Below are 24,257 nucleotides of genomic sequence, written 5' to 3' on the forward strand. Positions count from 1 at the left end.
CAACCCCCGGTGAGGCATGGAGCTATTAATAGTGAAGTTTAAATATTTTGTGGCCACTATTGCTGGTACTTGTTGCTAAGCATCATTTTACAACTGAGAATGTTCTGGTTTTATTATGAAAGAAACTGGTTCTTCATAGTAATTACTTAACCTACAGAGGATTCAACTTTTTTTCCTTGATTTAAAAAAAAATGAATTTGATATTGTGTAAAGTGTACAGCTTACTTTGATACATTTATATATTGCAACATAACTGCCAGCCATGGAGTGATATTTATCACATTACATAATTATAGCATAACATTATCTATATTCATTATACCATGCATTAGGTCAGGTTTATTACTTCTTACAAATTTGTACCCTTAAATACCACCACTCCTCTCTACCTCCCTCACCCCTGGTAACCACCATTTTACTTTTTTTTTTTTTTTACATCTTTAACTTTTTTAGATTCCACATATAAGTGGTATTCATCTAGTACTCATCTTTGACTTATGTTGCTCAGCATAATGGGCTCAAGATCCATCCATGTTGTTGCCAATATTGTTGCCATCTTCCTTTCTCATGTACAGTTTAACTTATTTAACACGTCTCTTGTTTACAGGACCAAATTTGTGTTGTGGCCTTATTTAATATAAAGATTCATACACTGGTGTCTCCTTGTTTTTCTTTATTTTCACCTAGTTAATTTACTGTGTATCTTATGCGTCACTCTACGAAAGACTCAATAAATCCTTTTTTGGAACCAAGTGGGATACAAATAAATGACTAATATTATAGAGACAAAATCTTCTGTGATCTCATACTCTTCCAAAGGCAACTCTGGAGTTGCAGAAATCTCCTCCAGGGACTCTTTCTGTTACCTACTTCAAGTTTAAGACTTGTACGATCTGGAGAAATCATAGAGTGCACACCTAGAATACTAGACAAAGATTCTAGAACTGCATCGCAATCCCAGATCCAGATTTCCCCCTAAACTATAAGGAATTCTAAAACATGTTGAATGGATAAGTATATGTGACAAACTAGAAGCCAAAAATCAAAACCCTACCTTGAAAGTCACAGTAAAAGTCATACCTGAGTATAACCAACTATTGTGAATTAAAGCAGGTCATTTTAAAATTTTGCTGTTTTAGGAATCTAGTATGTTTTATGTGGTATTACAACTGACCTCAAGGGTAATTATTACCAATGGTATTTCTAAACTACTCCAAAACCCATACTAGTGGTAAAAACTTTATGTTGAGGCTATCCACATTTTCTCTTTCCCTCAAGAGGTACCTTTTAGATGCAGATAAATATAAACAACTTGTGATTGAGCACTGTTTTTTTCCCTTTATGGGAGCTTTTTATATTAAAAACATACTTGAAAAACATACTTTTCACCACCAAACTACCTGTTTGGCATTAATAACAGAATACTGGAAAACTCTAACCCAAAATATTGACACACATTTGCTTAATGCCACTTAGGAATTAGCAGATTACTTAGGAACTGAGAAGTAATTTCAAGGATTTTACTGCTGAATCCTCAACTAAAATTTTATTTCCTTGAACTAAATAAAACATATGCAGATCCATTTAAAAAAACAGTCACCCTGTGAGGCAAATTCAAATCTGCCAACCTAGTTTTAGTCTAGAACCAAACCAGCAACAAATATAGTCAGCAATACAATGCTACCAGGTTAACTTTCACGATGGTTCTTTGTAGAATAAATGAGAGAAATACGGTGTCAGAGTACCAGTGGGAACAATTTTCTTCCTAACCCAAGTCAGCCACTGGTAATCTTGTCCTAGTTGGCTCATTAGATTCCTGTGTGCTTCTTCATCTTCTTTGAGAAAAAAAAATCTTACCATCAGCTCTTATTTCAGACATGTCAGGTAACTATTTTCCCACAAATACTTTAAGCTCATCACTACTGGGAAAACAAAAAAAACTGTCCCCAAGACTTTTAGTAATGAATGAGTACACAAACAACATCTGGATATTAATTCCATGGTGCAAGGATTTCCTGCAAAGTACCTTTAATATGTTTGCATCGGCAGCAAGCATTAGGATGTGCTAATTTTGGCACCATCAGTTATATGTGTAGCACTACACATTCGATAAAGTCACCCCAACCAGTATTTATCCATGTGAATAGAAAAACTGAACAAAAACATAGTTCTGATAAACGCTGAATTCTTAAACCCAATACAGTTTAATTTTCTTCCACAATCGAGGGCTGCTATTTAGGATTGTTTTGTTAATGATAAATAAAGACAGGAATTATTTAGAAAATAAAGTACTTCACCGTTCTTATATATTAAATGTCTTGCTATATAAAATATACCCTCAAGAAGTCAAAGTATGTGAAATCAGTGTTTCAAATAAAAATCACAGCTATGTTACTGTTCAGCAACTCCATTCAAATAAACATCAGTACTGTATTCTCAAAAAAAAAAAGAAAAAAAAAACCTAAAAACCCAAAAAAACAAACAAACAAACAAAAAAAACCAGTAACTGAGGCAAAAGCTTTTAAGTTTGCATTCTGGGTGTACAACAGAAACCCCTCATCCTGCATCCTTTAAGACCGCCAGTCTGCTTCAGTAATTTGAATCTGCCACATCTTCAATATGTAAAGCACTGTGCTGAGAATATAAAAAGTTATAAAAAGGCAATCATAAAAGATTAAATCTTGGTAGGCATGTCAGCTTTCTTTTAATAAAAACAAAAATAGTCATTGTCATCTAGTTAAATAAGTCTCTTTTGTATAGTGTTCCAGTTATTGAAAAAGGGCCCTTAAAAAACCCAACTGCCTCGATCTTAAACCTTACCCTCTTGCCCCATAATACATGTTTGAGGGAAGAGTCATTAATGTGCAAATTGGCAAAACAAATGTGGAGGAGAGGGGACTTCTTGAAATGACATGCCCGATCAAGTCTTGGTTTATTCTTTTACAATATCAACTTCCAAAAAGTAAAATAACCAAAGTAGTCCTAAAAATACACAAAACAGACCTTCATCTTTGCATTCCTTTCCCAATAAACACAAAAAGTATGTACAGCATGTTTAATAATATGCAATATGCAAAAGCTTTGTGTTGCTGTTAGCAACATCTATACCCACCCACCCTCCTTATTCACAAGTGTACCTCTACTAAACACAATTACATCACTAAGCCTGTTAGTTTGTTAAAACTGGAAAATCTTTGTATAGGGGCTCCACTCATTTGACTCAAAGTTATAGACTTCCACCGTATTCAGAAATTCATTGCCATCAAAGCCTCCCACTGCATAAATGGTGTTCCCTACAGTTGTGATCCCAGCGTTGCTCCTTGGTGAAGTCATGTTTCCCATCATCTTCCATTCATTTCTAGTTGGGTCATACATCTCCACACAACTGATGGCATGAGAACCATCAAAGCCACCACCTACAAACAATTTTCCTAAAAGAGAATGAAACAAGGTAAATCTAGAGAAGGAAAAAAAACTCCTAAGTCTGTTTTTTGCTAAAATTGGTGGTTCTTAGTAGAAATACCTGCTCATTCTACCAAAAGTCCCTGTTAAATGCTTTCCTAACGCGGCAAGTAAACCCATTCATAGATGGAACTCAGGCAATTTACAAAGAGAGGGGCACCCTCTAACTGAAGCACAATTCTCACAATTCTTTGCGGTAACTGCTACTGCTGCCATTTCACAGATGAAATGAGGCGCGAAGAAGTTGAACAACTTGCCTAAAGAAGCAGCTAGTACGCAGCAAGCCAGAGAAGTTCTGTGCACTGGAGATTCTGTACTAGTCCAGTGCCTCAGAATTAAGATTCAAAAAAAAGTTATAGAAAAGCAATTTTCAGATACTGAACATTTTCTTGAGCTTTCCAATTCTATAAAATTATTTTAGTACAAAAACTTCTTGGAAACAGACCAAGAGTTATTACATTTTCAAATATATATGCAGAGCAGTTAATTATTTTCAAATATGCAGAGCAGTTAATTATTTTCAGACACATAAAATGTCAGCATTAAATACTGTGTAGTTTTAAATTTTTTTTTTTTTAAAACATTTATTTAGCTTTGAGAGAGAGCGCATGAGTGGGGTCGGGGCAGAAAGAGAAGGAGACACAGAATCTGAAGCAGGCTCCAGGCTCTGAGCTGTCAGCACAGAGCCCGACAAGGAGCTCGAACTCACGAACCGTGAGATCATGACCTGAGCTGAAGTCGGATGCTTAATCGACTGAGCCACCTGGGCGCCCCAATACTGTGTAGGTTTAAAAACTTCCATCCTCTTGGGGCCCCTGGGTGGCTCAGGCGGTTAAGCATCCGACTTCAGCTCAGGTCATGATGTCACGGTTCATGAGTTCGAGCCCCACGTTGAGCTCTGTGCTGACAGCTCAGAGTCTGGAGCTTCCCCCTCTCTCTCTGCCCCTCCCCTGCTCACACTGTCTGTCTCTCTCTCTAAAATACAACAAACATTAAAAAATAAAAACTTCATTATTTTATCATTTGATTGTCCAAAATCTATCTACAACCACATATTTACAGAAGAATTGACAAGGCTCAGCGTGGGCTGCGGGCTACTTGCTGGCATGTCTACACATCTATACGTTCAGCAGGTGAGCCATAAGCTTAACTAAGATTCCACTTTGTTCCCAAGACAATGCTAATTAAACTCATTATGATAATTATATAATTAAACATGTAAATCAATACAATGAATGTGAAAAGAAAGCTGCATCCATATAAAACTAACTTTGGAAAGATCTGTTAAAAAAAAAGCCTTAAGTTTTCCTTCCGATTAGGTATGGAGTAGACAGAAGAGACTAGAATCTAGGTGATTTGCACTTATTTTGCTTTGCAAGTCAAATCCATTAAATTCTTGCTCTAAAGGAACAAACTGGAACTCTAAGATGATACATTTTGCATATGGTTTATGGAAGGAAAGGACTTAGAGAACTTCATTCAGTGAACCCATCAAAAGACTAGTGTGTTAATATATTTATATTATTACTTCAAGTACCGAGTCTGATTACAAATGACTTCTAAAAGACAAACCACCAATGCCCACTGCATCAGAAAAAAATGTCTGCTTCTGACTTCTTATTATACAAGTGTTTAGTTATCATGGACATTCTCTGGGAATATTAGAACAAACTCTTGCCACTCCTTATTCTTCACCTTTCCAAATCTCAACACTCACCATCAAGAACAGCTACACCAGCTCCTCGCCTTGCCACGTTCATGGGTGCAATTAAGGTCCAGGTGTTATTTTCAGGATTGTAACGTTCTACTGTGTTCAGACAATTCCAAGACTCTGCACCTCCGATTATGTACAAAAAACCACCAAGCGCACAGACTGCAGACTGGTGTCTACCTATAAAATCGAGTCAAACCAAAATTACTTTATCTCCCAAAACTTTAAGTGCGCATACTACACATAATTGATTTTGAGATCTTAAAAAAACAAAAAAACTTGAGGGGAAAAAACCCAAATCAACTCACGAATGTTAAGAGGAGCACAGCTTGTCCATGACTTTGTTATAGGATCAAATACATCACAGTTTTTCAGTCCTTTTTGACCATATGGATCAGAGCCACCAACAATGTATAATTTCCCATTCAGAGCGCATACTCCTATATGAGTATAAAATAAGGTTATATATTGATAATTTAATTACCATATTTAAATACTGATTATCTCAGAAGGAAAGTAATTTTACCTGCGTTACAACGGTTAGTTCTCAATTCTGGAACAGGAATCCAGTCATCTATGTTTGGATCATACATCTCTCCACAACTCAGGTCATCCGAATGGCCATTCGATCCACCTACCACATAGAGCTGGCCCTAAGTCAAAAGTACAAGATCAGAATTTCTGCCATTCTGAAGTTATGAGAAACAGCTAAACATGGATTGCTTCTTCCTTACCATGAGTACAGCCATCTGAAATCGAGCTCTTGGTGTTCTCATGGGAGCAAGAAAGGACCAGTGATCTGTACGTGGATCATAGCATTCAACTGTTCGAAGACATTCCTCTCTGTTATAGCCACCTGGTAAAAGAACCATCAAAATTCATGTTTAAGATCTCAAACCACATGAGGGTTTCTTGTCTAGAATGATTTAGGTAATCTGCACAAAGAGAAAAAGAATTTTTATCCACAAACCTATTAAGGTCCCATTAGGTGATGTTTTAACTCAGGGCTTCTAACAGCTGAACAACACTATCAGTATGAGTAAATTGCTTAGTCTTGGCTTGAAAATTAGGACGGAACAATTTAACGACTTTATACTTTTTTAAGAATTAGAAACAGACATTTACTTAAAGGATAGGCAATACAATAGTATTTACTTTTGTATTTCTTGGTCTTTTTAGAATGTGGTAAAGTAGAATGCCAAGGAAGAAGGCATATTAAACCCTCCCTTTCCAAAGTTCACATCAAAGCAAGCACAAATGTCCATGCAGGGGCTTAGCCAGTTGAAACTTTCCAATAAGAAAACACTCATCCTTCTGTTCTTACCTGCTGCTATGAGCTTGCCATTCATCTCTGCTGTCCCCAGACCAGACCGCGCATACTGCATGGGAGACATGGGCTTCTCTATCAGCTCATCTGGTTGCATCTCAAAGCTTAAACTTTTAATTAGTTTTGGAGTACTTGTTGGTGAGCTCTGTGGGCTGTTTCGCCCGTGAAGGAAAATTACACAGAATATACCATCCAGCACAGCCAGGCACAAGTAAGTGTTATCTGTAAGCATAAGAGTTCTATGTTTAAGATGCAATTATTACTACTTTTGTTTGCTGTGTGATCCTGACTTGGATTCCGGATCCCAGACTGGAACGATCTGCTACTGTTTTCCAAATCTAATGGCTTCTGAGTTTTTCCCACAAATAGTCAACTTCAAAGTTATTAAATGGTTCCACTCAACACTCTTCTTTAAAAATAAGTAAGTCAAAGACAATCTGATGAGTGTAATACACTTACTTGAAGTCTTTTCCGAAGCAACGATTTTCCACTCATGCTTAGGGCTTTGTACTGTAGCATTTGGAGAAGAGAGACATCCAGTGGAACTGCTACTTATCGGCTTATGGCCATTCTCACGTGGTGGCTTTTTCTGCAAAATCAAAAGGTAGCTACAGAAACCTAGCCAAAGACCATACCTGGTGTACCTCTGTTCCTGAGCTATTCCACAACACTGAAAAAACACCTAGAATCCTTCACTTATGTATGATATTTAAAGCACCCTAAATTTAACACAAACCAACACTTTCCAATTGACACAAATTACTAGCATACTTCCATCTCCACTTATAATGAAACAACTACACCTACACAAGGAGCCTGGTCAGGAAAAGCTCAATTTAAGCAATTAAAAAGCAAGTTGTAGATCAAGCATGAGAATACCTCAATGGAAAAAAAAAAAAAAAAAAAAAACCCTTAATCTACATAAGCTCAAAGTTCACATACTCTTTATATGAAGTATAGAATCATCTTTCAAAAGAGATTATTAATTTAAAATGGTATGAATTATCTGAAAGATTACATTTAGCCCACTGTCTCCAAGAAACTATCAAACCTAATTAAATCATATGTACAGATATCCTTCATACAATGCCAGCAAAAAGTGAGCAGACATATCCAGTTCCCATGCATGGGAAAAAGTATTTCTCAGGACAAAAGTGGCAGTTACAAGAAACACTTAAAAAAGTATATTTCTTCAGGACCACCATATAGGTATTATAGAGTGCTTTTCTAGACAAACCATATCAAAAGACAAAATATGGTAATCAGAAATAAAACAATAATACTAAAAGAACCAAACACTCACAAAAGTAGTATAGGAACACTAAGAGGGAGAAATAGGCAAAGCTACAAATTTTCAAATGATTATAAAAGAATTACATTGTGCTCTTGTGTAGGAGTTCCCTTTGATGGTTTTCTTATGTTATTAGTCCTTGACACTTTTAAAGTATATGCTCATATGGGATTAGAAGAGTCAGAGACATCCTAAGAGGACCTACCAAATGAACAGGTACCACCCCCACTTCAGTACCTGACACCAAGTGTGCCAATCCACTTCTTTTGATCCCCAGGGCCAGAGCCACATGGGTAGCTAAGATTTATAGTAGAAATTTGTTTCTTATGGAAGCAAAAAACTATGTTAACAACTTAGAGGAAAAAACTTTGGTAGCTACTTAAAGCTGTGAAAAAACTATCAGAAGTTTGGTGTGGGCCAGTCAACAAGCATGGTTATAGCATATGTTAGCTATTTTGAGAAAAGGCAGAGAATGTACCATGTTAATGGTTACCATTAAATTCTATTTTGACATTTATCATGTACCTAGGTATAATTAGGCACTTTATTCACCTCATCTCTTTTAATGGAGTAAGGGCAATGCTGCTAATCCATTTTATAGATAACAATACTCAGAAAAGATATGTATTGCCTAAGGCAATACAACTAAAAGAATAGAAATTCTGAGTATAAAGCCACTCTTTTTATACTATGACAGATTTTTGTCTCTGCTACTAGAAACTCCAAGGTACATAAAACCCCATCCCAACCTGTGGGAAGAAGGGATCCAAAGTATCACAAATTGATGATGCCATCAAAGGAACTCCTATACAAGTACACAATGTAATTCTTTTATAATCATTTGAAAATTTGTAGCTTTGCCTATTTCTCCCTCTGAGTGTTCCTATACTACTTTTGTGAATATTTGGTTCTTTTAGTATTGTCTTATTTCTATTTTTTATTTTTGTCTGATATGGTTTGTCTAGAAAAGCACTCTATGATACCTATATGGTGGTCCTGAAGAAATATACTTTTAAGTGTTTCTTGTAACTGCCACTTTTGTCCTGAAAAATACTTTTCAGAGGAACTGAATTGGATATATGTCTGCTCATTTTTTGCTGGCATTAAGAGCTTTTATTATAGTAAGAAAACTGTTCTAACGTATGGATTATAATTGAAAAAATCAATGTGAAAGAGGAAAGCATGATTAACAATGAAGACTACTAGTGTTTTATAACTAACAAGTCATACAGAGGTGCTGGTTAACGCCTTTATATTCCTTCTGGAACATTTTCAAATACAATCCCTTCCTCTCCCTTATCTTCACTTTCCTGTATTAACTCCTCCCACACGCTACCCACTGGCCCCACTTTCTTTGCCTCTGGCTCCCCAGGGGGTAATCTCCGGTGGCTATTTCTTTTTCAACCACTATTACTTCTCAAGCTAAGATATTCTTAACTTTACACTCATTACTTCTCAAGCTAAGATATTCTTAACTTTACACTCTTTGGAACTTATACCCACTAAAGGTTACCAAGTGCCCTCCCAAAACCAGTGAAGAGATACCCATAACCATATTTTACATGACCTCCAAAAGAATGATCTGACACAATTTAGTCTTCCTCTGTTCAAACTTTCTCTGCTTATGTTAGCTAGCTTTCTAACACAATTTGATTCTAATCTTCTCCTTCCTAATGGCTCCTCAACCTCTTTCCCTATTTCTCAAGCCTAATGTGTCCCCTCATCCTATTTTACTCATGATCTTTATCCAGGGAACCACCTTCTAATGAGTCACATCAGAATCCTGCTTTCTCAAATTCTTCCTTTTCCTTAATTTTCTTATTCTAAACAATCACTAAGGACTCACTCAACCTTTGAAACTATAAATGCTTAGAGTCCACTTTTCCTCCTTCATGCTCCTGGATCAAGCCCTCATTTTTTTTAACTAAACTACTGCTTGTAGTAATCTATAAATTGGTCTCACAATTGGGTCTACCCTCTGTACTTGGCCAGAAAAATAGAAGGGCTTAATGCAATCATTTAGTAAAGAAAAACAAAACGAAACAAACCACAGATCAGCTGGAGTCCCATGACCCAGAGACTGCCACCTGATAGTTAACCATGGGTCTAAAATGATTAATGTACAGATCTTTGCTGTACAGAAATACAGTATTTAACCAATGTCCCTACTGTTGGGACTACTGCTCAGTTTTTCACTATTATTAAAGTTGTGAAATATATCTGTTCAGGGGCCCCTGGGTGGCTCAGTCAGTTAAGCATCCAACTCTTGACTTTGGCTTAGGTCATGATCTCGTGGTCATGACGTCAGGCCCTGTGTGACGTCAGGCTGTGAGCACAGAGCCTACTTGAGATTCTCTCTCTCAAAATGAACATTAAAAAAAAAAAAAAGGAAATAGATCTGTTCATGTCACTCTACTTCCTTGTCTACAATTCTTTGAAAATTCCCCACCACCAGTAGGATAAAGTATTAAGCCCTAACCCAGTGGCATTTACCTACTTTCCCAATCTTGTGACGTCGCACGGGTATTTTTTGCTATCTGACACACTCTCATCTGCTTTGCAAGCTCTTCTCAATCCTAAGACTGTTCAAATGTTGCCTCTTCTGTAAATTTCCTTAGTTTCTCTCCTCTTGGCTCCTCTATCCCCTCCCCTTTATGCCTTTTGTAGATCCCTCTTATAAGACTGTACGGTTTTCATCTACTGCTATAGATGGTTCTGCAACCAGAAACTGTCTCTTACATATTTCTGTGTCCTAACATCATGGTCTGCCATTTTACTCAACGGCTGCTTACTAAAAAAGTAACAAAAACAAAACAAAACAAAACAAAGTATCTTTAGAGTATGAGGGAAAATATCCTAAATGTTCAAAATGCAAACTATGAACAAAGTTCTCAACTAATTTAAACCCAAACACTTTTTGTAAAACATAAAAATACTTGGCCACTACTACCACAGAATACCTAACAACTGCCATTCAGGTCACTTCTGAGTCTCATTTACCTTCTAACTGGTAAAGAAAACACCCCTTCAAACTGGGTTAACTCTGCCTACTTTATAGTTTATCCCTCACAAATACAACGTTGAAGCTAAAGGTCAAACAAAAAGAATGCATACTGTATGACCATTTATATACATTTCAAAGGCAAACTAAGCTATTGTTTCAGAAGTTAGAATAATGGTTTCCTTTAGGGTTGTGTAAGGACATGACTGGGAAGAGGCAAGGGAAGGCTTCCTGGGCCACAGAAATCTCTTCTGGACCCAAGTAGTGTTTAAACTAGTGAGTTCACTATTAGACACTTATGATGTGTGTCCTTTTCTCTAAATTTTTGTCTAGAAACTAAAAAATTTTTATGCCTGACATTTTTTTTTTTAATTGGGTCTAACACCCATTCCCTGTTGCAAACAATTTTTTGTAATCTAACAAAAAAAAAAAATCAATTTCTACATTGCTTCATCTTATTGGCCTTGTTTTCTTACTACCTGTAAATCCTATTTCATTGAGAAAAAATCTAAATGTGGTTTCCTAATTTGCTGAATTTTTTTTTTATGTGGAGAAACAGTAGTAAATCTAAGAAAGATATGCTTGTTTTGTCCTGAAAATGTTTCTGTTCAGATATACCAATGAAATTCTTCCACTTTCCTTTCTTAAAGGAAAATTTCAGTATACTAGAAAATGCTCTAATCACATTTTAACCTGAGGTTACCTCAGATGTGCAATGTGTACCTGCACAAACTGAATGTGGTCATCATCACTGCCAAACACCTCAGCCTGTCCATCTAGTAGGTTCCCATCAAGCAGCTTGTGATCAGCTGAGTAGTACAAGGTTTGAACCTGCAAAACAGCAACAGAACACCCATGTGGCTACCGTCTCCATGGCTACTCCACTAGTATGCAGATCACACAAACGCCTCAAGGTAACCTCCAGTGTGCTTCTTGAACTTCTTGACATCTTGCTCTGGCAGGATCCCGAAGTAAAGAAAATACATGTCATGGTTGTAAAAATTTTAAAAACAAAAATAAAATACAGAATCTTCTAACACTGGCCGAAGAGTCCTTGGCTTGATTGGCTTGAAAGAAATCTTCATTTTTCCATAGCTTCTATTATATAGCATTAAAAAAAAAAAGGCACTGATACAATATATGGGCTCTTAAAGCATATACATATTTACAGTAAAATATGGACTATGGTTTACACCTTTGAAGTGCTCTGATTTGCATTAACATATTTGTCCTGTAGGCAATGTCAAGAAAAACAGATAAAAAGCAAATGCAAAACTCAAAACAAGCTGTAGAGACACCTCCCTCAGCAGATGCAAACACATGGTCAATGCACCTGATTTTCAAGTGGGAAATGATATAAAATGTAAAAATCACCTGTTAGCCTTTTTAGAAGATAATGCTAACAGTATGTTTCAAGACCTAACAGATCTGGAAAGCCTTTCGTGGAATGACAAATTCAAAGTCACTCCACTGCTCCATCTGCATGTGTTTAATTCCCACCATTTCTCCATCAAGTTTGTCTTGTGGTATTTTTCAAAAGTTAAGTGAATGACTGTACGTATGAACAACACCATTGAAAAAACACAAAGCTTTAAAGATAAGAATCCTGTAAAGGAGTAAACACCATTAAATCATCATCGTTCTCTGCCCACAGCGGATTTTTCTTAGGAGAACTGGGGCAGGACTGCTGCTTCTTTACGTGTCAATACACTTGAGGTTTCTTCTTGTTTCTTCAGTCTTGGGTATCCTAGTTTTGTTAATAAACCTATGGGGAGATAAATCAATGGGGAGGAACAACCATTAGAAGCTTTTACCTACTTATCAAATTTAAAGCAAAAACCTGTGAAGAAAAATTAAGAATCTACAGAAAATTTCAGTACCACCTCCCATTTCTAAAGCAAATTACATGCTACTTTAAAGGAAGTTAACAGCACATAATAAGCAAAGAAATAAAAAAGAAAAGCAGAAGACCAAACTGAACAGTTCATTCAGCTCACCTGGACACCCCCCCTGTTTCTCAGCTTAGGGGTACCTATAGCAAAATTTAAATTCTTTAGGGTCATGGTTATAAAATAAAAGTGAAAGGGAATCCTTCATTGTTATAGCAAAATAATTTTTAAGAATTGTTGCATCCCATTTACTTTAAAACTAACCTCTTCCATCAGCTCTTCCAGACTGTCTCCATTCTCCCAGATGCTACGCTGCACCCAGTTGATTACCTTTGTATACAATTTGCCATTGCTGGGCAAGCAAACATTATCTTCAAGCATTACCTCCAACTAGAGTTAGGAAAAAACAATGACATTTAGATCAGTGTTGAGTCTCTTAATTCTCAGCTTAATGCGCAATTTCCTAATAAAATGGTCACAGATGCCCAATCTCATCCCATACATTTATTCTCATTTGTAAGAAAACTGTAAAAACAAACCAGTAGGCAGCAAACTGTTACGCTGCTAAAAAATAACAGTATCATTTCAATGTACTTTCTCACAACCATGCTTGAAACATGGACAAAGATTCAGCAACTGTAAGTAAGTAGTGTATACATACACATGTACCTTTATAGATTTTACCCCTTACCTTTAGCCGTGGAAGTTTAAGAAACTCTTCCTCTTCTGAAATTTGCAACAGATGCTCCTGAATATAGGCATCAACTTTATTCAACAAACGGGTGTCTCCCATACAACTTGCAAAATTTCGGTAAGAGATGCAGCTGGTAACATCCATTCTAGATAGCAAATAATCACCACAAACCTGGGAAAAGAAATACACAAGTGACAACACTTACATGTATTTTATTTAATGAATATTTAATACTCAATATGTAAGCATTCTGTGAAGATACAAAGATGAATCAAACACCACTGCCTTAACAGAACAACGTTAACTCTGGGAAGAATAGATGTATGCAAACAATAAACATCAAAGAATGCCGTACAAATGTCTAAGTTGTTTACAGAAAGATGCAACAAACTGAAATGCCATATTAACACATATGCAATGTGCAGATAAGTATCTCCAATTAGAATAATTAGATAAGACTTTATCGTGAAGACAGTATCTGAACTGGGATCTACACAAGAGATGATGTTGAATGCAGATAGAAGTAGGGAAGAAGCTGGGACCAATTTAGTTTGGCTGGAGCAAAAGGCAAGTAGGAAAACAATTTTGGAAACACAGCAACTACATTAGGGAAAATGTGCAATGCTAACTTGAGGGGTATGTGCTATAAACCACAGAAGGATTTTAAGCAAAGGAGTGACATTACAGAAGGGGCCAGGAAACTTCCTCTTAAAGGGCTTAGGCTTTTGGGCCATAATGTCTTTGTCACAACTACTAAACTCTGTCACTGCAGGTGGAAGCAGCCAGAGACCCTATGTAAATAAAAGCTGTGTTCCAATAAAACTTTATAACAAGCAGTTGGCCTGAGGCTTTGCAGTTTACTGACCCCCAAATTAGAGAATTAAATGCTTTTTATCCTATGAATTATTAGGCAGTTTTCAATGGTGTTACATTCTAGAAGGAGTACTTTTACAGAGGAACTTCCAAGTGTAGAACAGTGAGCTGAGAATGTAAGTTGTGTGATTAATTCTTGAGAAAAACAAGAATATTTTACATGTTTATTTTTTTGAGAGAGAAGGGGGGGCGGGGAGGGAGGGAGGGTGGGGGTGGGAGGAGGAGGAGAGAGGGAGAGAGAGATGGGGGGGAGAGAGAGGGAGAGGGGGGGAGAGAGAGGGAGAGAGAGGGAGAGAGAGAGAGGGAGAGAGAGAGAGGGAGAGAGAGAGAGGGAGAGAGAGAGGGAGAGAGAGAGAGAATTCCAAGCAGGCTCCAAGCCCAGTGCGGAGCATGACGGGGTGGAGCATGACAGGGGGTCTGATCTCACCACGAGATCATGACCTGAGCTAAAATCAAGTCTGATGCTTAAATGAGCCACCCAGGCGCCCCCAAGAATATTTTAAACCCTGCTACCAGTGACCAACACAGCCACCCAGCTAGTGAAGACTACTGGAAAAGCAAGAGTTTAGCTCAAATTATCTGAGAGGAAGTTATGACCTTGCTACATTACTACAGCTAACTGGTTAAAATCACATTCAGTTGTCTAGGGGGAAGAGGGGCCATTTTCAAGTTCTTGAGACTAACAAATGTCTTATGACAAATTATGCATCTTAACTATGTAAAAGCAGACTTGCTAGTAACAGCCCTCCTTACATGTTACTTCTGGTACTCTACCTGCTTTACTCGGTCCATCTTCAGCTTTTTTGCTGCAGAATAAACATCTTTCACTAATTCCTTATCGGCTTTCAACCTGTTAAAGAAAAGTTCTTTATCACTTGGATACCAAGGCCTTAAAACACAGACTCTACTTAATCCAAATAAATCAAGGCTTGGAATTTCCTGGTGACATCCCCTAATTATACACTTTATAAAGTACTTACTGAGCAGTGTAGGCATAATTCAGTAAGACTTCAACAGCTTCTGGATTGAGATCATCAAATTTAACATGAGAAATTCCATGAGGATCACTATCACTATTAAAGATTTCGAATAAGTAGGGACTGCAGCAAGCCAGAACTGCTCTGTGTGCTAACATCTCATGGCCACAGACCTGAAATTGTGAGGAATTACAATTAGAAGTACTGTGGACTATTTATTTCTCTAGCTAATTACCACATCAGGTCCTTTATCTAATATTTATAGGTAAATCATTGTTTTTTCAAGTTATTTCATCAAATGCCTACCATGAAAAGAAAATAAGCATATCCAAGAACTTACTGCTTTTAGAAATAAAATATTAATTTTGTAGGTTTCCAAATTAAGTTTTAAATACCTGAAGTCGAACATCACAGAACTGGCCACTTTTCCTCAGGGCATTTAATTTGGCAACAGAAGACTCAATAAAGTTTTCGTCTTCAAACATTAAATATCCATTGGGAATCATTTTTCCTTACAAATTTGGCTAAAGAGCACAAAAAAAGCCAAGTTATTTTACTAGTGAACAATGATTTTTATAATTATACCTTAAAGAGTAATACAGTATCTTTATTTTCAAATTCCATCCTATCAACACAAAAATTTTATTACACAAAAACACTGCTGAAAACACTGGCACTGAATGTCCAAGTCTTTGTACAGCTATATTTTGGTCCTCAGCCTTTTTAAGGATTCATACAGCAGTGACTATCTCAACACTTTTGCCCAGGTTTCCCTGAACATTCATTGGGAAGGGAAAGAAATGTAAACCCACCCTGCCCAAACCCATAAAATGAGCAACTTAAGAAGCCTGGAAGGATGTAATGTGGTCATCACTTCTAGGTTTCCTTGATTTGGGTTGCTGTCATTCCTTTACTCCCAAATGAGAGAAATGGATAAATAAGGCAAACTTAAATCTGTCCCCTTTGCAAGTTTCAGATATTCCAAATCACTTATCTCCTAGGAATACATGCTAGACACTTAATGTTCTTTTAAAAAATGTCCATTTCACCTTGTGAACGGACTAATGCCTATACAAAGCCATCATTAAAAAGCAGTAATAGATTTTAGTTTGCCCTGATTTAAGTTCAAAAGTTTACAAAAAGAAAAAAATAGAATTTTTTTTTTCTACAAATGATTACTGACTTCCCCTTTAAAAAAATTTTGAAAAGGCTATTAGTGTACTGGCATAGTCTTCTGCAAAACAATGTGTCTTAATGTTTCATTGGGCACGAATATTCACTTACCTACTGAACTGGTGAGAAATGTTTTTCTGAGATGTCTTAAATAATCCAAAGACAAAGGAGTGTTAAAACTCAGCACTTCCTCAAGGTATGAAGACGGGTGGTTGAAGTGAAGGCAGAGGTGTCTTAAGCTCTAATGGTGATTCCAAAACTATCAGGCTTGAAATGATGTAATCAAGTCCTTAAAAGCTATAGACATGAATTTCTTCTGTGATAATCATGCATCATAATCTGTAATAATGACAAATTTTAGATACTCAGAATGATCAAAGACTGTCATTGATCTAAGTGGATTATATCATACAAAGTCCTTATCTGAAAGAAATGTTGATGTACATGGCTCTAACACAGAAAATAACCAAGACAAATGCAATTATACCTAAACATTTTTCACTTAACCTGCAACTATTCAGGTGATCAAAAAACAAAACACCCTTCCCTGGAAGACAGAAGCTAACAACGTGTATCAATTAAGTGAGATATGTAAGCACAAGATTAGAGAACAAATATAAATATTGGTTAAATCTAATATTCTTTACTATTAGATTCCTGTCCATTTTTACCGGCCAGCAAGCAACCTTTGGGCATCATTCCCAGACGTGTATACAATGTTCCAGTCAAACCAGATATACTATTTCCCAAAATGTGGTCTGCTCTTCCCAGTCTCTGTACCTTTGTTCAAGTTGTTCTCTGTTCTTGGAATACCCTTAACCCAACCTCTGCTAGATAAAATCTTACCTCCGTAGAGCCCTTCCCAATCCCCCCAGTGGAGAGAAGTTTCTCCCTATCTTCCACATACTAAACCTTCTCTTGTGTCATCTTCCAGCTGATCTGCTCTGGTTTTGGCTTCTGTGGACCTCCTTATCTTCCTTGATTTAAGGTCCTGGAAGGCAGAGCCTCTGTCTTGCTCATCTTTGTATCCATCCCATCTCCCCACTACCAAAACTAGCCTAGAAACATAAAGATGAGCACTTTGTTGAAGTGAACTAAATAAACAAAAGGGAAAATACTGATATCTGTTCTCTATATGGCCCTTTTTCTTGTTTACAGTAATAAACTCCCACTGGAATAGTTCTGGTCCAAACCAAATCTGCAAAGTAATCATATTCAGTCCTCCTACCTCATTTTCAAGTCATCAACTACAAGTGTCAAATTCAGATGGTTCTTATTTTTTAATTACCTGAACTGCTATGTCACCACTGTCTAATTCAGGAAACTAGAACTAAGTAAATTATTTGAAAGACATGCATACTTTTTAAAACGGACATCTTAAAATTACCTGGATTTTCCTTATGCATCAATCATACACAGAATTCTAAATCTAACAATTGTATTTGGGTGAATGAGTAATCACTTAACCCAGAATCCACTGAAGGCTGGTCCAACTCTAAGTGAACAAACTGTCGTGTTAAGTTCAACACATGCACAATCTGTAATGGGTCTGACCCATATGTCCTAACTGGTTTCTCCATAACTTAGGTTCTATTTCAAAGAAACCTGAGTAATTCTGACTCAGGTTGGGATTGTTGTCAATGCTTACCCCTGCAATGAAACTGTATCATACCATTATGTAATATTGGTTTCCTCTGCTCTACAGTTGCACCTACATTAGTTTGTTCAGCTTTTCAGAAATCAGTTCTAATAAATTATTCCCAATTACCACACAATTCCATGTACACAGAGAAAACACACTATCCTAAGGAAACCTTCAAACATTTTCAGCCAAGACCCAGCTCAAATTAAGATCTTTATATATATGGTATATACTGGGTAGCCAATCCACAGACATAGTTGGTAACTCCTCACTTCAGTTCCCTAAGTTGCCTTTAAAAAAGAAGGGGAAATGGGATGAGGAGGACAGAGGGAGCTTCCATGCAAATTATGGCAATATATTTAAAATGTGCTTTCTGGAAAACCATAAACATTGTGATACAGAGATTTAGAAACATTTTAAACGCTGACCAGTTTTATTCATTATTCAGTGTTTATCTGTAAAGTAGTCTTCATCTAACCAAGAATAAAAATGGCATCTATTTATGTTTGATAATTTGGAAGTTCTACCTTAAATTTTGAGGGAAAACAAGACATGGTTAAAATCACTTCAGTCCATTGGGAGCAAACACTGGAGAACTTCTAGAGGAACTCTTGGCATACACATTTGTACAGTATTATTAGTTCTGCAACAGAGTGAGTTCTACATTTAGTATTTGATGACCTTCTAGTATATCAAGATCTTAGTATGATCCTTATCTCTTTAATGATCAATCCAACCCTACTTGATTTTAAGAGCTAGCCCAAGATCACATGACATTTAAGTTAATGCAGCAAACTTATTTTACTCAATTACTGTCCTCACATACTGTAGGCCCCTACTCTCACCTACCCCTAAGCTGGAGGAGGTCTTATCAACTCCTGCCTACAAACCATGTCTTTGAGTGTTCACATTCACTCTCACTAAAGTAAGCATTGGGCAAACTGAGTTTCAAACTATTCTAAAAATGTACAGAAGATCTCAGTTTGGTCTATGAAACTCAAGCTCAGTAACTGGTGGAATAAAAATGTGAGATTTTTTTTCTTTAAAAAGCCTAACCAAAAGCCCCACCATCCTAGAGTTATATAAAAGAATAAAACTTAAAATCTTCTTTGGTATTTAAAGAATACGAAAATACTAATTCAAAGGAATATATGAACCCCTATGTTTATTGCAGCATTATTTACAACAGCCAAACTACGGAAGCAGCCTAAGTGTCCACTGATAGACGAATGGATAAAGAGGATGTGGGGTACACGTAAACACATACACATACTCACAAAATGGGGTATTACTCAGCCATAAAAAAGAATGAAATCTTAACATTTGCAACAACATGGACAGATCTAGAGAGTATAATGCTACCGAAAATACACCAGAGAAAGACAAATACATGATTTCACTCATATGTGGAATTTAAAAAACAAATGAAGAAAAAAAAAAAAAAAGAGAGACAAACCAAAAAATAGACTCTTAACTATAGAGAACAAACAGATGGTTACCAGAGAGAAGGTGGGTACAGGTGAAAAAGTGAAGTGGATTAAGGGCACACTTATCTTAATAGCACTGAGCAAAATATGGATCTACTGAATCACTATATTGCACACCTGAAACTAACACAACTACACTGGAATTAAAATTAAAAAATTTTTGGGGCGCCTGGGTGGCGCAGTCGGTTAAGCGTCCGACTTCAGCCAGGTCACGATCTCGCGGTCCGTGAGTTCGAGCCCCGCGTCGGGCTCTGGGCTGATGGCTCAGAGCCGGGAGCCTGTTTCCGATTCTGTGTCTCCCGCTCTCTCTGCCCCTCCCCCGTTCATGCTCTGTCTCTCTCTGTCCCAAAAATGAATAAACGTTGAAAAAAAAATTAAAAAATTTTTTCTTTGGTATTTAAAATATACATTCCATTAATCCACTTTTAAAATTAAAACTGGGTCAAATACAATATATTCTGGTAAATACACTTCAGTTCCTTAGTATGGCCAGTGCAAGAAAAGGGAAACAGAAGACTCATAAATGAGTAATTAAACTGCTTTAGTAACCACCAGAAGCCCACATGTTATGTTACCACAGACCCCCAAAAGATTAACTTAACTAAAATACAGTTCAACACGTCTTATCCAAGAGTTGTAAGAAAGGTAGGCACAATGTGGCCTCCCCTCCAAATTCTTTGCAGGCCTTCAGTAAGTGGAAGATAAAATGTTATCACCAAACTTCCAAAGCATCCTTAAAAGCTCAAGGAAAATTACAAATATTTAAGTTTCAAGGCAATGTTTTGAGGGCAGCCCACTCACAAAATAAACCCTATTTTTAAAGGACAGACTTTATAATAATACAAAGTAAATCTCTGTAAGACCAGAAGTTACAAATTCCCAGTGTCACCTCTGAAACTACTGTCACCATCATCTATATCAAAACTCACCAAACTCACTCACTTGCTCCATCCTCATTGTTCTGAACTCTTATATATCCCACAAACATTTATGGCACCAAACATATGGCAGGCACAATATGGAATGGGATGCTCATAATACCAATGGAGTTAACGCCATTCTTCAGCCCTGAATACTTCACAGACCAACCAAAAAAGACAGGTAAATCAAGCAGTGAAAATAGCTCAAACAAAAGAGGAAAGGGGTATGACAACATACATATTCCAGAAACTGCAGCTATTAGCATGCATATGGTAAATAGAGCGAGAGGAAGAAAGAAAGATCAATGCTAAGGGTTAAACAATGCTGGAGAATAGAAAAGGATTATAGCAAGAACATTCTAGCAGAAATGTGGGGGATGTTCTGGAGGAACAGGTAAAATACGGAAGCAGGGACATTAAGATATTATATACCCCTGCTTATCCTAAGGCAGTAAGGATATTTTAGCTTGGATATGTGTGGTATCCTTATCAAAATTAGTACCAAAATTAGAATTCCAAAAAACCTAACAGTTATCTTTAGTTTGCTGCATGCTCAAAGTTAGGAAGAAAGAATAAGAGGAATTTGCTTTTTACGCTAAGGTACCTGTTGGGTATCCAGGTTGATACCAAAAGTGTAAGAATACTGATCTGACAGGTGGAAAAATACAGATAGGTTTAGAAATCATTTACAAGGTGGTGATTCAAGCTTGCAAGCAAAGATGAGCATGTATTTTCTGTGCTTCTAACAAAAACCCAGAGATCACTTCCTTGTTCATAATTCCTCCATTCACACTCTCTAGCACAGTAGGTGGGAGGATCTTTTCAGCCTCTAAGAGATCCTTCAAGAAGGTTCAAAATCATATTGTTGAAAAGTCAATGAAATGAATTTCAGGGGTACTTCATCTTAGTATTCAGTGATTAAGACATTTCCTCAATAAGAGAACATTTTACATTAAAAAACCACACTTGTAAAATGACATCAATTGCCATCTAAACTGTATCTCAAGCAAGAAAAACAAAACCCCACTCCAAAGTAGCCAAAAAGACACTAATTTAGGAGTGCCTGGGTAGCTCAGTCTCCGACTGGACCTCAGCTCAAGTCTTGATCTCAAGGTCGTGAGTTCAAGCCCAGTGTTGGGCTCCATGCTGGGTATGAAGCCTACTTTAAAACAAGAACAAAAAGTAAAGGAAGGGGGGGGGGGGGCAAAAAAGATGACAATAAAACTAAAACCAAAACCTGGGATCCTCTGTTTTGGGGGGTAAAGTTAGAAAAACAGAACTACAAATTAAGATGAATTAAAAAATTACTATCTATTAATTATAGAGATTTCATTTATTGGAAAAACACAGAGGAAAATCATTCTGGTTCTCTTTTAGGTCAATGTCTGGTTTTACCACCAGCTACCAAATTATAGACACTTGAGAAGTAGCCTGCCAGATGGCATTAAATGATACTATTGTTAATCCAATTCTAAATAGTCAGTGTTCGCCTCATCGCCAGATATGCAAATACAACTACTCTCCTCAGCATCTTTAAGACAGAAGTTATAGCAGGATTATGCCCAATGCTATTCACCAGTATTTTGCTATCCTTAAATCAACTGCTAGTTCTAGAATTATTGAAAGAAAAATATGGCTTCTGATTAGTCCATGCCGTACTTGTTCAACTGTTAATAGTACTAAGCTTCCAGAGCTGTTACTTATAACTAGACAGAAGATCACCACACACAAAGTCCTCAAAGAACAGCTTGATACCACGGTATTCTAATCCCCTCCATCACTGGCAACAGACATTAGGAAACCAGGTCTTCAGGCATCTGATTTCTACCTGCTATAGGTTTTGAAATGTCAGATGTTTCAAACAATAGATTTGTCTACTATGTATTGGGGAAAAAAGTAAATCCATTTCTAAAATATTTGCGTCTAAGTCTTCTTACATTCTCAATCTGATATTGCCTGATACTTTCCTACCATTAAGAACTTATAAACACCCTTTTGCAAGATGCGTATAAGGACAGAAAAAGAGCAAACCTCTCCGCCGATTGCTTTGGTAAAAAGAAAAGTGGCGACGGCCCCAGAGTGACTGGAGTGTCCTGTAGCCCCAGGCCTTCCTCCCCGCGCGGCCTGGCGGGCGCCCACTACTCCCAAGGCTGGAAGGCAAGGCGCCCAGCGCTCGCACACCCCCGGCCGGGATTGGCCGGCCAAGCAGTCATTCAGAGCCGACACGTCAGGGCAGCCGCTCCCTCCCTCCTCCCGCCCTCTTCTCCCCGCGCTTGGCAAGAAAAGCGGGCAACGTGGAGCGGGAACAAAGGACCCCGCGGCCCACGGCGATCTTGGACACGGTGCCACCCCACTCCAGGCCCCAGGCACAGATGCCGCCTTGGACCGGCTCCCGGTCCACATGCGCCGGGTCCTGGGAGGTCTCAGGAAGGAAAGTCGGGACCTCGGTTAGACCCAGACACTAGGAGTCGATTCCTGACAGCGGGAATACAGAGATTCCCGCGTCCTCCTTCCGGTAGTCATCCCTGCCCCGTGGCGCCCTGACCCAGGCCCACAAGGTTCCCTCGAGCAAGTACTCCCGCCCTACTTCCTATGCCCCAGCTCTCTCCGAGGCAGCCGGCACGCGCCTCAGCAGCCGACGCGACCCGGCAACCATGGCAGCTCCAGGAGCGCGGGCCCCGCGCGGCGCCGGCTCCTCGCCCCCAGAAAGCCGCGGCAGCGGCTTGGAGCGTCCTCCCCCGGGACCAGGACGCCGCTCCGCGTCTCGCACCGTCTCCCCCAGCCGCCCGCGCCATCTCTCAGCAAGGACTCCGGTCGCACCCTCTTCCTCTTCCACCGTCTAGGACCTGCGCGTATTACCTGGTTCATCTCTGAAGAGATGGAAAAACTCATGTCTGGTGTTTCGATGGGGAGCAGGAGGAAGCGGGCGGGAATCGGCGCAACGGAAAGCGCCTCGAGGCCGCGGAGGGGGGGAGCGGTCGAGCGGGAAGAGGAGCGGAGGCTGCGAGGAGGGGGCAGGGCCACCGAGGGTTCGTGGGGACTCGCTCACTCGCTCGCTGGCACTGCCGCGCCAAAGCAGCAGGCGGAGAAACTGCCGAGCAGCTCTGAGCGACCGACCTCCACGCGCGTCCCGGAGACACTGCTGCCGCCGCCGCCGCCGCCGCCCGCTCGCGCCGCACCCCCTCGCACGTCACCACGTGCGCCGCCGCCGCCGCCGCCAAGGCCTCCAGGCTGCTTCCGGCTCGAACCGTCGGCGAATCACAAGCGAGCACCAGAAAGCTCCGGCTCGCGGCCCCGCCCACCGTTCGCCCCGCCCCGTCCTTCTCCTTCGCCCCCTTGGGTTCGTTCCCTTCCTGCTGGGCTCAAGTAGGTCAAGGCAAGGTGATCCCAGGGAGACAGGCAGTGTTTGGGGCGCGCCTCCTTTTACTTAGCGCGCGGTCGTCTCCTTTCCTCGCCTCGCACCCTCACTTCGCCCTTTCGGACTGTGCCGGAACTGGTTTGCTCCAGCCGCCCTCACCTGTTCTGCCTCCCCCTAGAGGCACAACAGCCGGAGATCGGACGTGGGAGATTAGATTTCTCGACGTCAAATTTACATCTAGGCAACCGCCCTAGACTGGGGCTGGCCACAGTGGACCCGAAAGTCTGCGGTCGGCCGTGGGCCCCTACCTTTGTTGGAGGGTGGTGGTGAGTGAGGAGGGGGCGTGGAGACTGTGAGTGAGAAGAGAGGCACGCTGGAGGAAGAAGGAGTGAGAGGATTCAGTAATAGAAAAAAACCATTGGAGGGGTCAGAGAAGGCCTATTCTATTAGTG

General features: G+C 39.0%; 2 protein-coding genes across 4 annotated transcripts in view; one reads left to right on the forward strand and one right to left on the reverse strand.

The window, feature by feature from the left end:
* Positions 1-2,011: 2,011 nt before the first annotated feature.
* On the reverse strand, positions 2,012-23,423 carry LOC123584972 (influenza virus NS1A binding protein). Of its 3 annotated transcripts, XR_006705815.1 has the most exons (16): positions 23,307-23,423; positions 16,510-16,737; positions 15,621-15,749; positions 15,229-15,398; positions 15,023-15,098; positions 13,373-13,546; positions 12,946-13,071; positions 11,516-11,623; positions 6,960-7,089; positions 6,498-6,722; positions 5,908-6,029; positions 5,700-5,826; positions 5,482-5,613; positions 5,180-5,353; positions 2,492-3,431; positions 2,012-2,461 (listed from the first exon to the last, which is right to left on the reverse strand). XR_006705815.1 is itself a non-coding variant. In XM_045452689.1 (15 exons), exons 3-15 carry the CDS (start codon positions 15,729-15,731, stop codon positions 3,178-3,180), a joined length of 1,929 nt encoding a protein of 642 aa, XP_045308645.1. In that variant the 5' UTR covers positions 15,732-15,749; positions 16,510-16,737; positions 23,307-23,423; the 3' UTR covers positions 2,012-3,177. The 3 variants fall into 3 exon arrangements, 2 of the variants coding, with proteins under 2 accessions (XP_045308645.1, XP_045308646.1); XM_045452689.1 differs by having other exon boundaries at positions 2,012-3,431; XM_045452690.1 differs by lacking the exon at positions 23,307-23,423 and adding an exon at positions 22,479-22,590 and having other exon boundaries at positions 2,012-3,431.
* The window catches only part of LOC123586573 (serine/arginine repetitive matrix protein 1-like), a 118,368-nt gene continuing 114,681 nt past the window's right edge, over positions 20,571-24,257 (forward strand). The window contains exons 1-3 of the mRNA XM_045455805.1: positions 20,571-20,628; positions 22,426-22,835; positions 22,930-23,813. Coding sequence (XP_045311761.1) covers positions 20,571-20,628; positions 22,426-22,835; positions 22,930-23,813 — 1,352 coding nt within the window. The remainder of the gene's footprint in view (positions 20,629-22,425; positions 22,836-22,929; positions 23,814-24,257) is intronic.

Source organism: Leopardus geoffroyi, chromosome C3 (assembly GCF_018350155.1).
Source record: "Leopardus geoffroyi isolate Oge1 chromosome C3, O.geoffroyi_Oge1_pat1.0, whole genome shotgun sequence".
NCBI classification, from domain to species: domain Eukaryota; kingdom Metazoa; phylum Chordata; class Mammalia; order Carnivora; family Felidae; genus Leopardus; species Leopardus geoffroyi.

What these genes read in the sequence shown, in the direction of transcription:
- LOC123584972 (XM_045452689.1), bottom strand. Translation starts at nt 15,731, where the DNA reads ATGATTCCCAATGGATATTTAATGTTTGAAGACGAAAACTTTATTGAG. An exon ending in TGGAAGAGCTGATGGAAGAG is followed by an intron (nt 11,624 to 12,945) that starts GTTAGTTTTAAA and finishes GCTGTTTTGCAG; the next exon opens with GTTCAAACCTTGTACTACTC. An exon ending in CTGTGCTCCTCTTAACATTC is followed by an intron (nt 5,354 to 5,481) that starts GTGAGTTGATTT and finishes TCGATTTTATAG; the next exon opens with GTAGACACCAGTCTGCAGTC.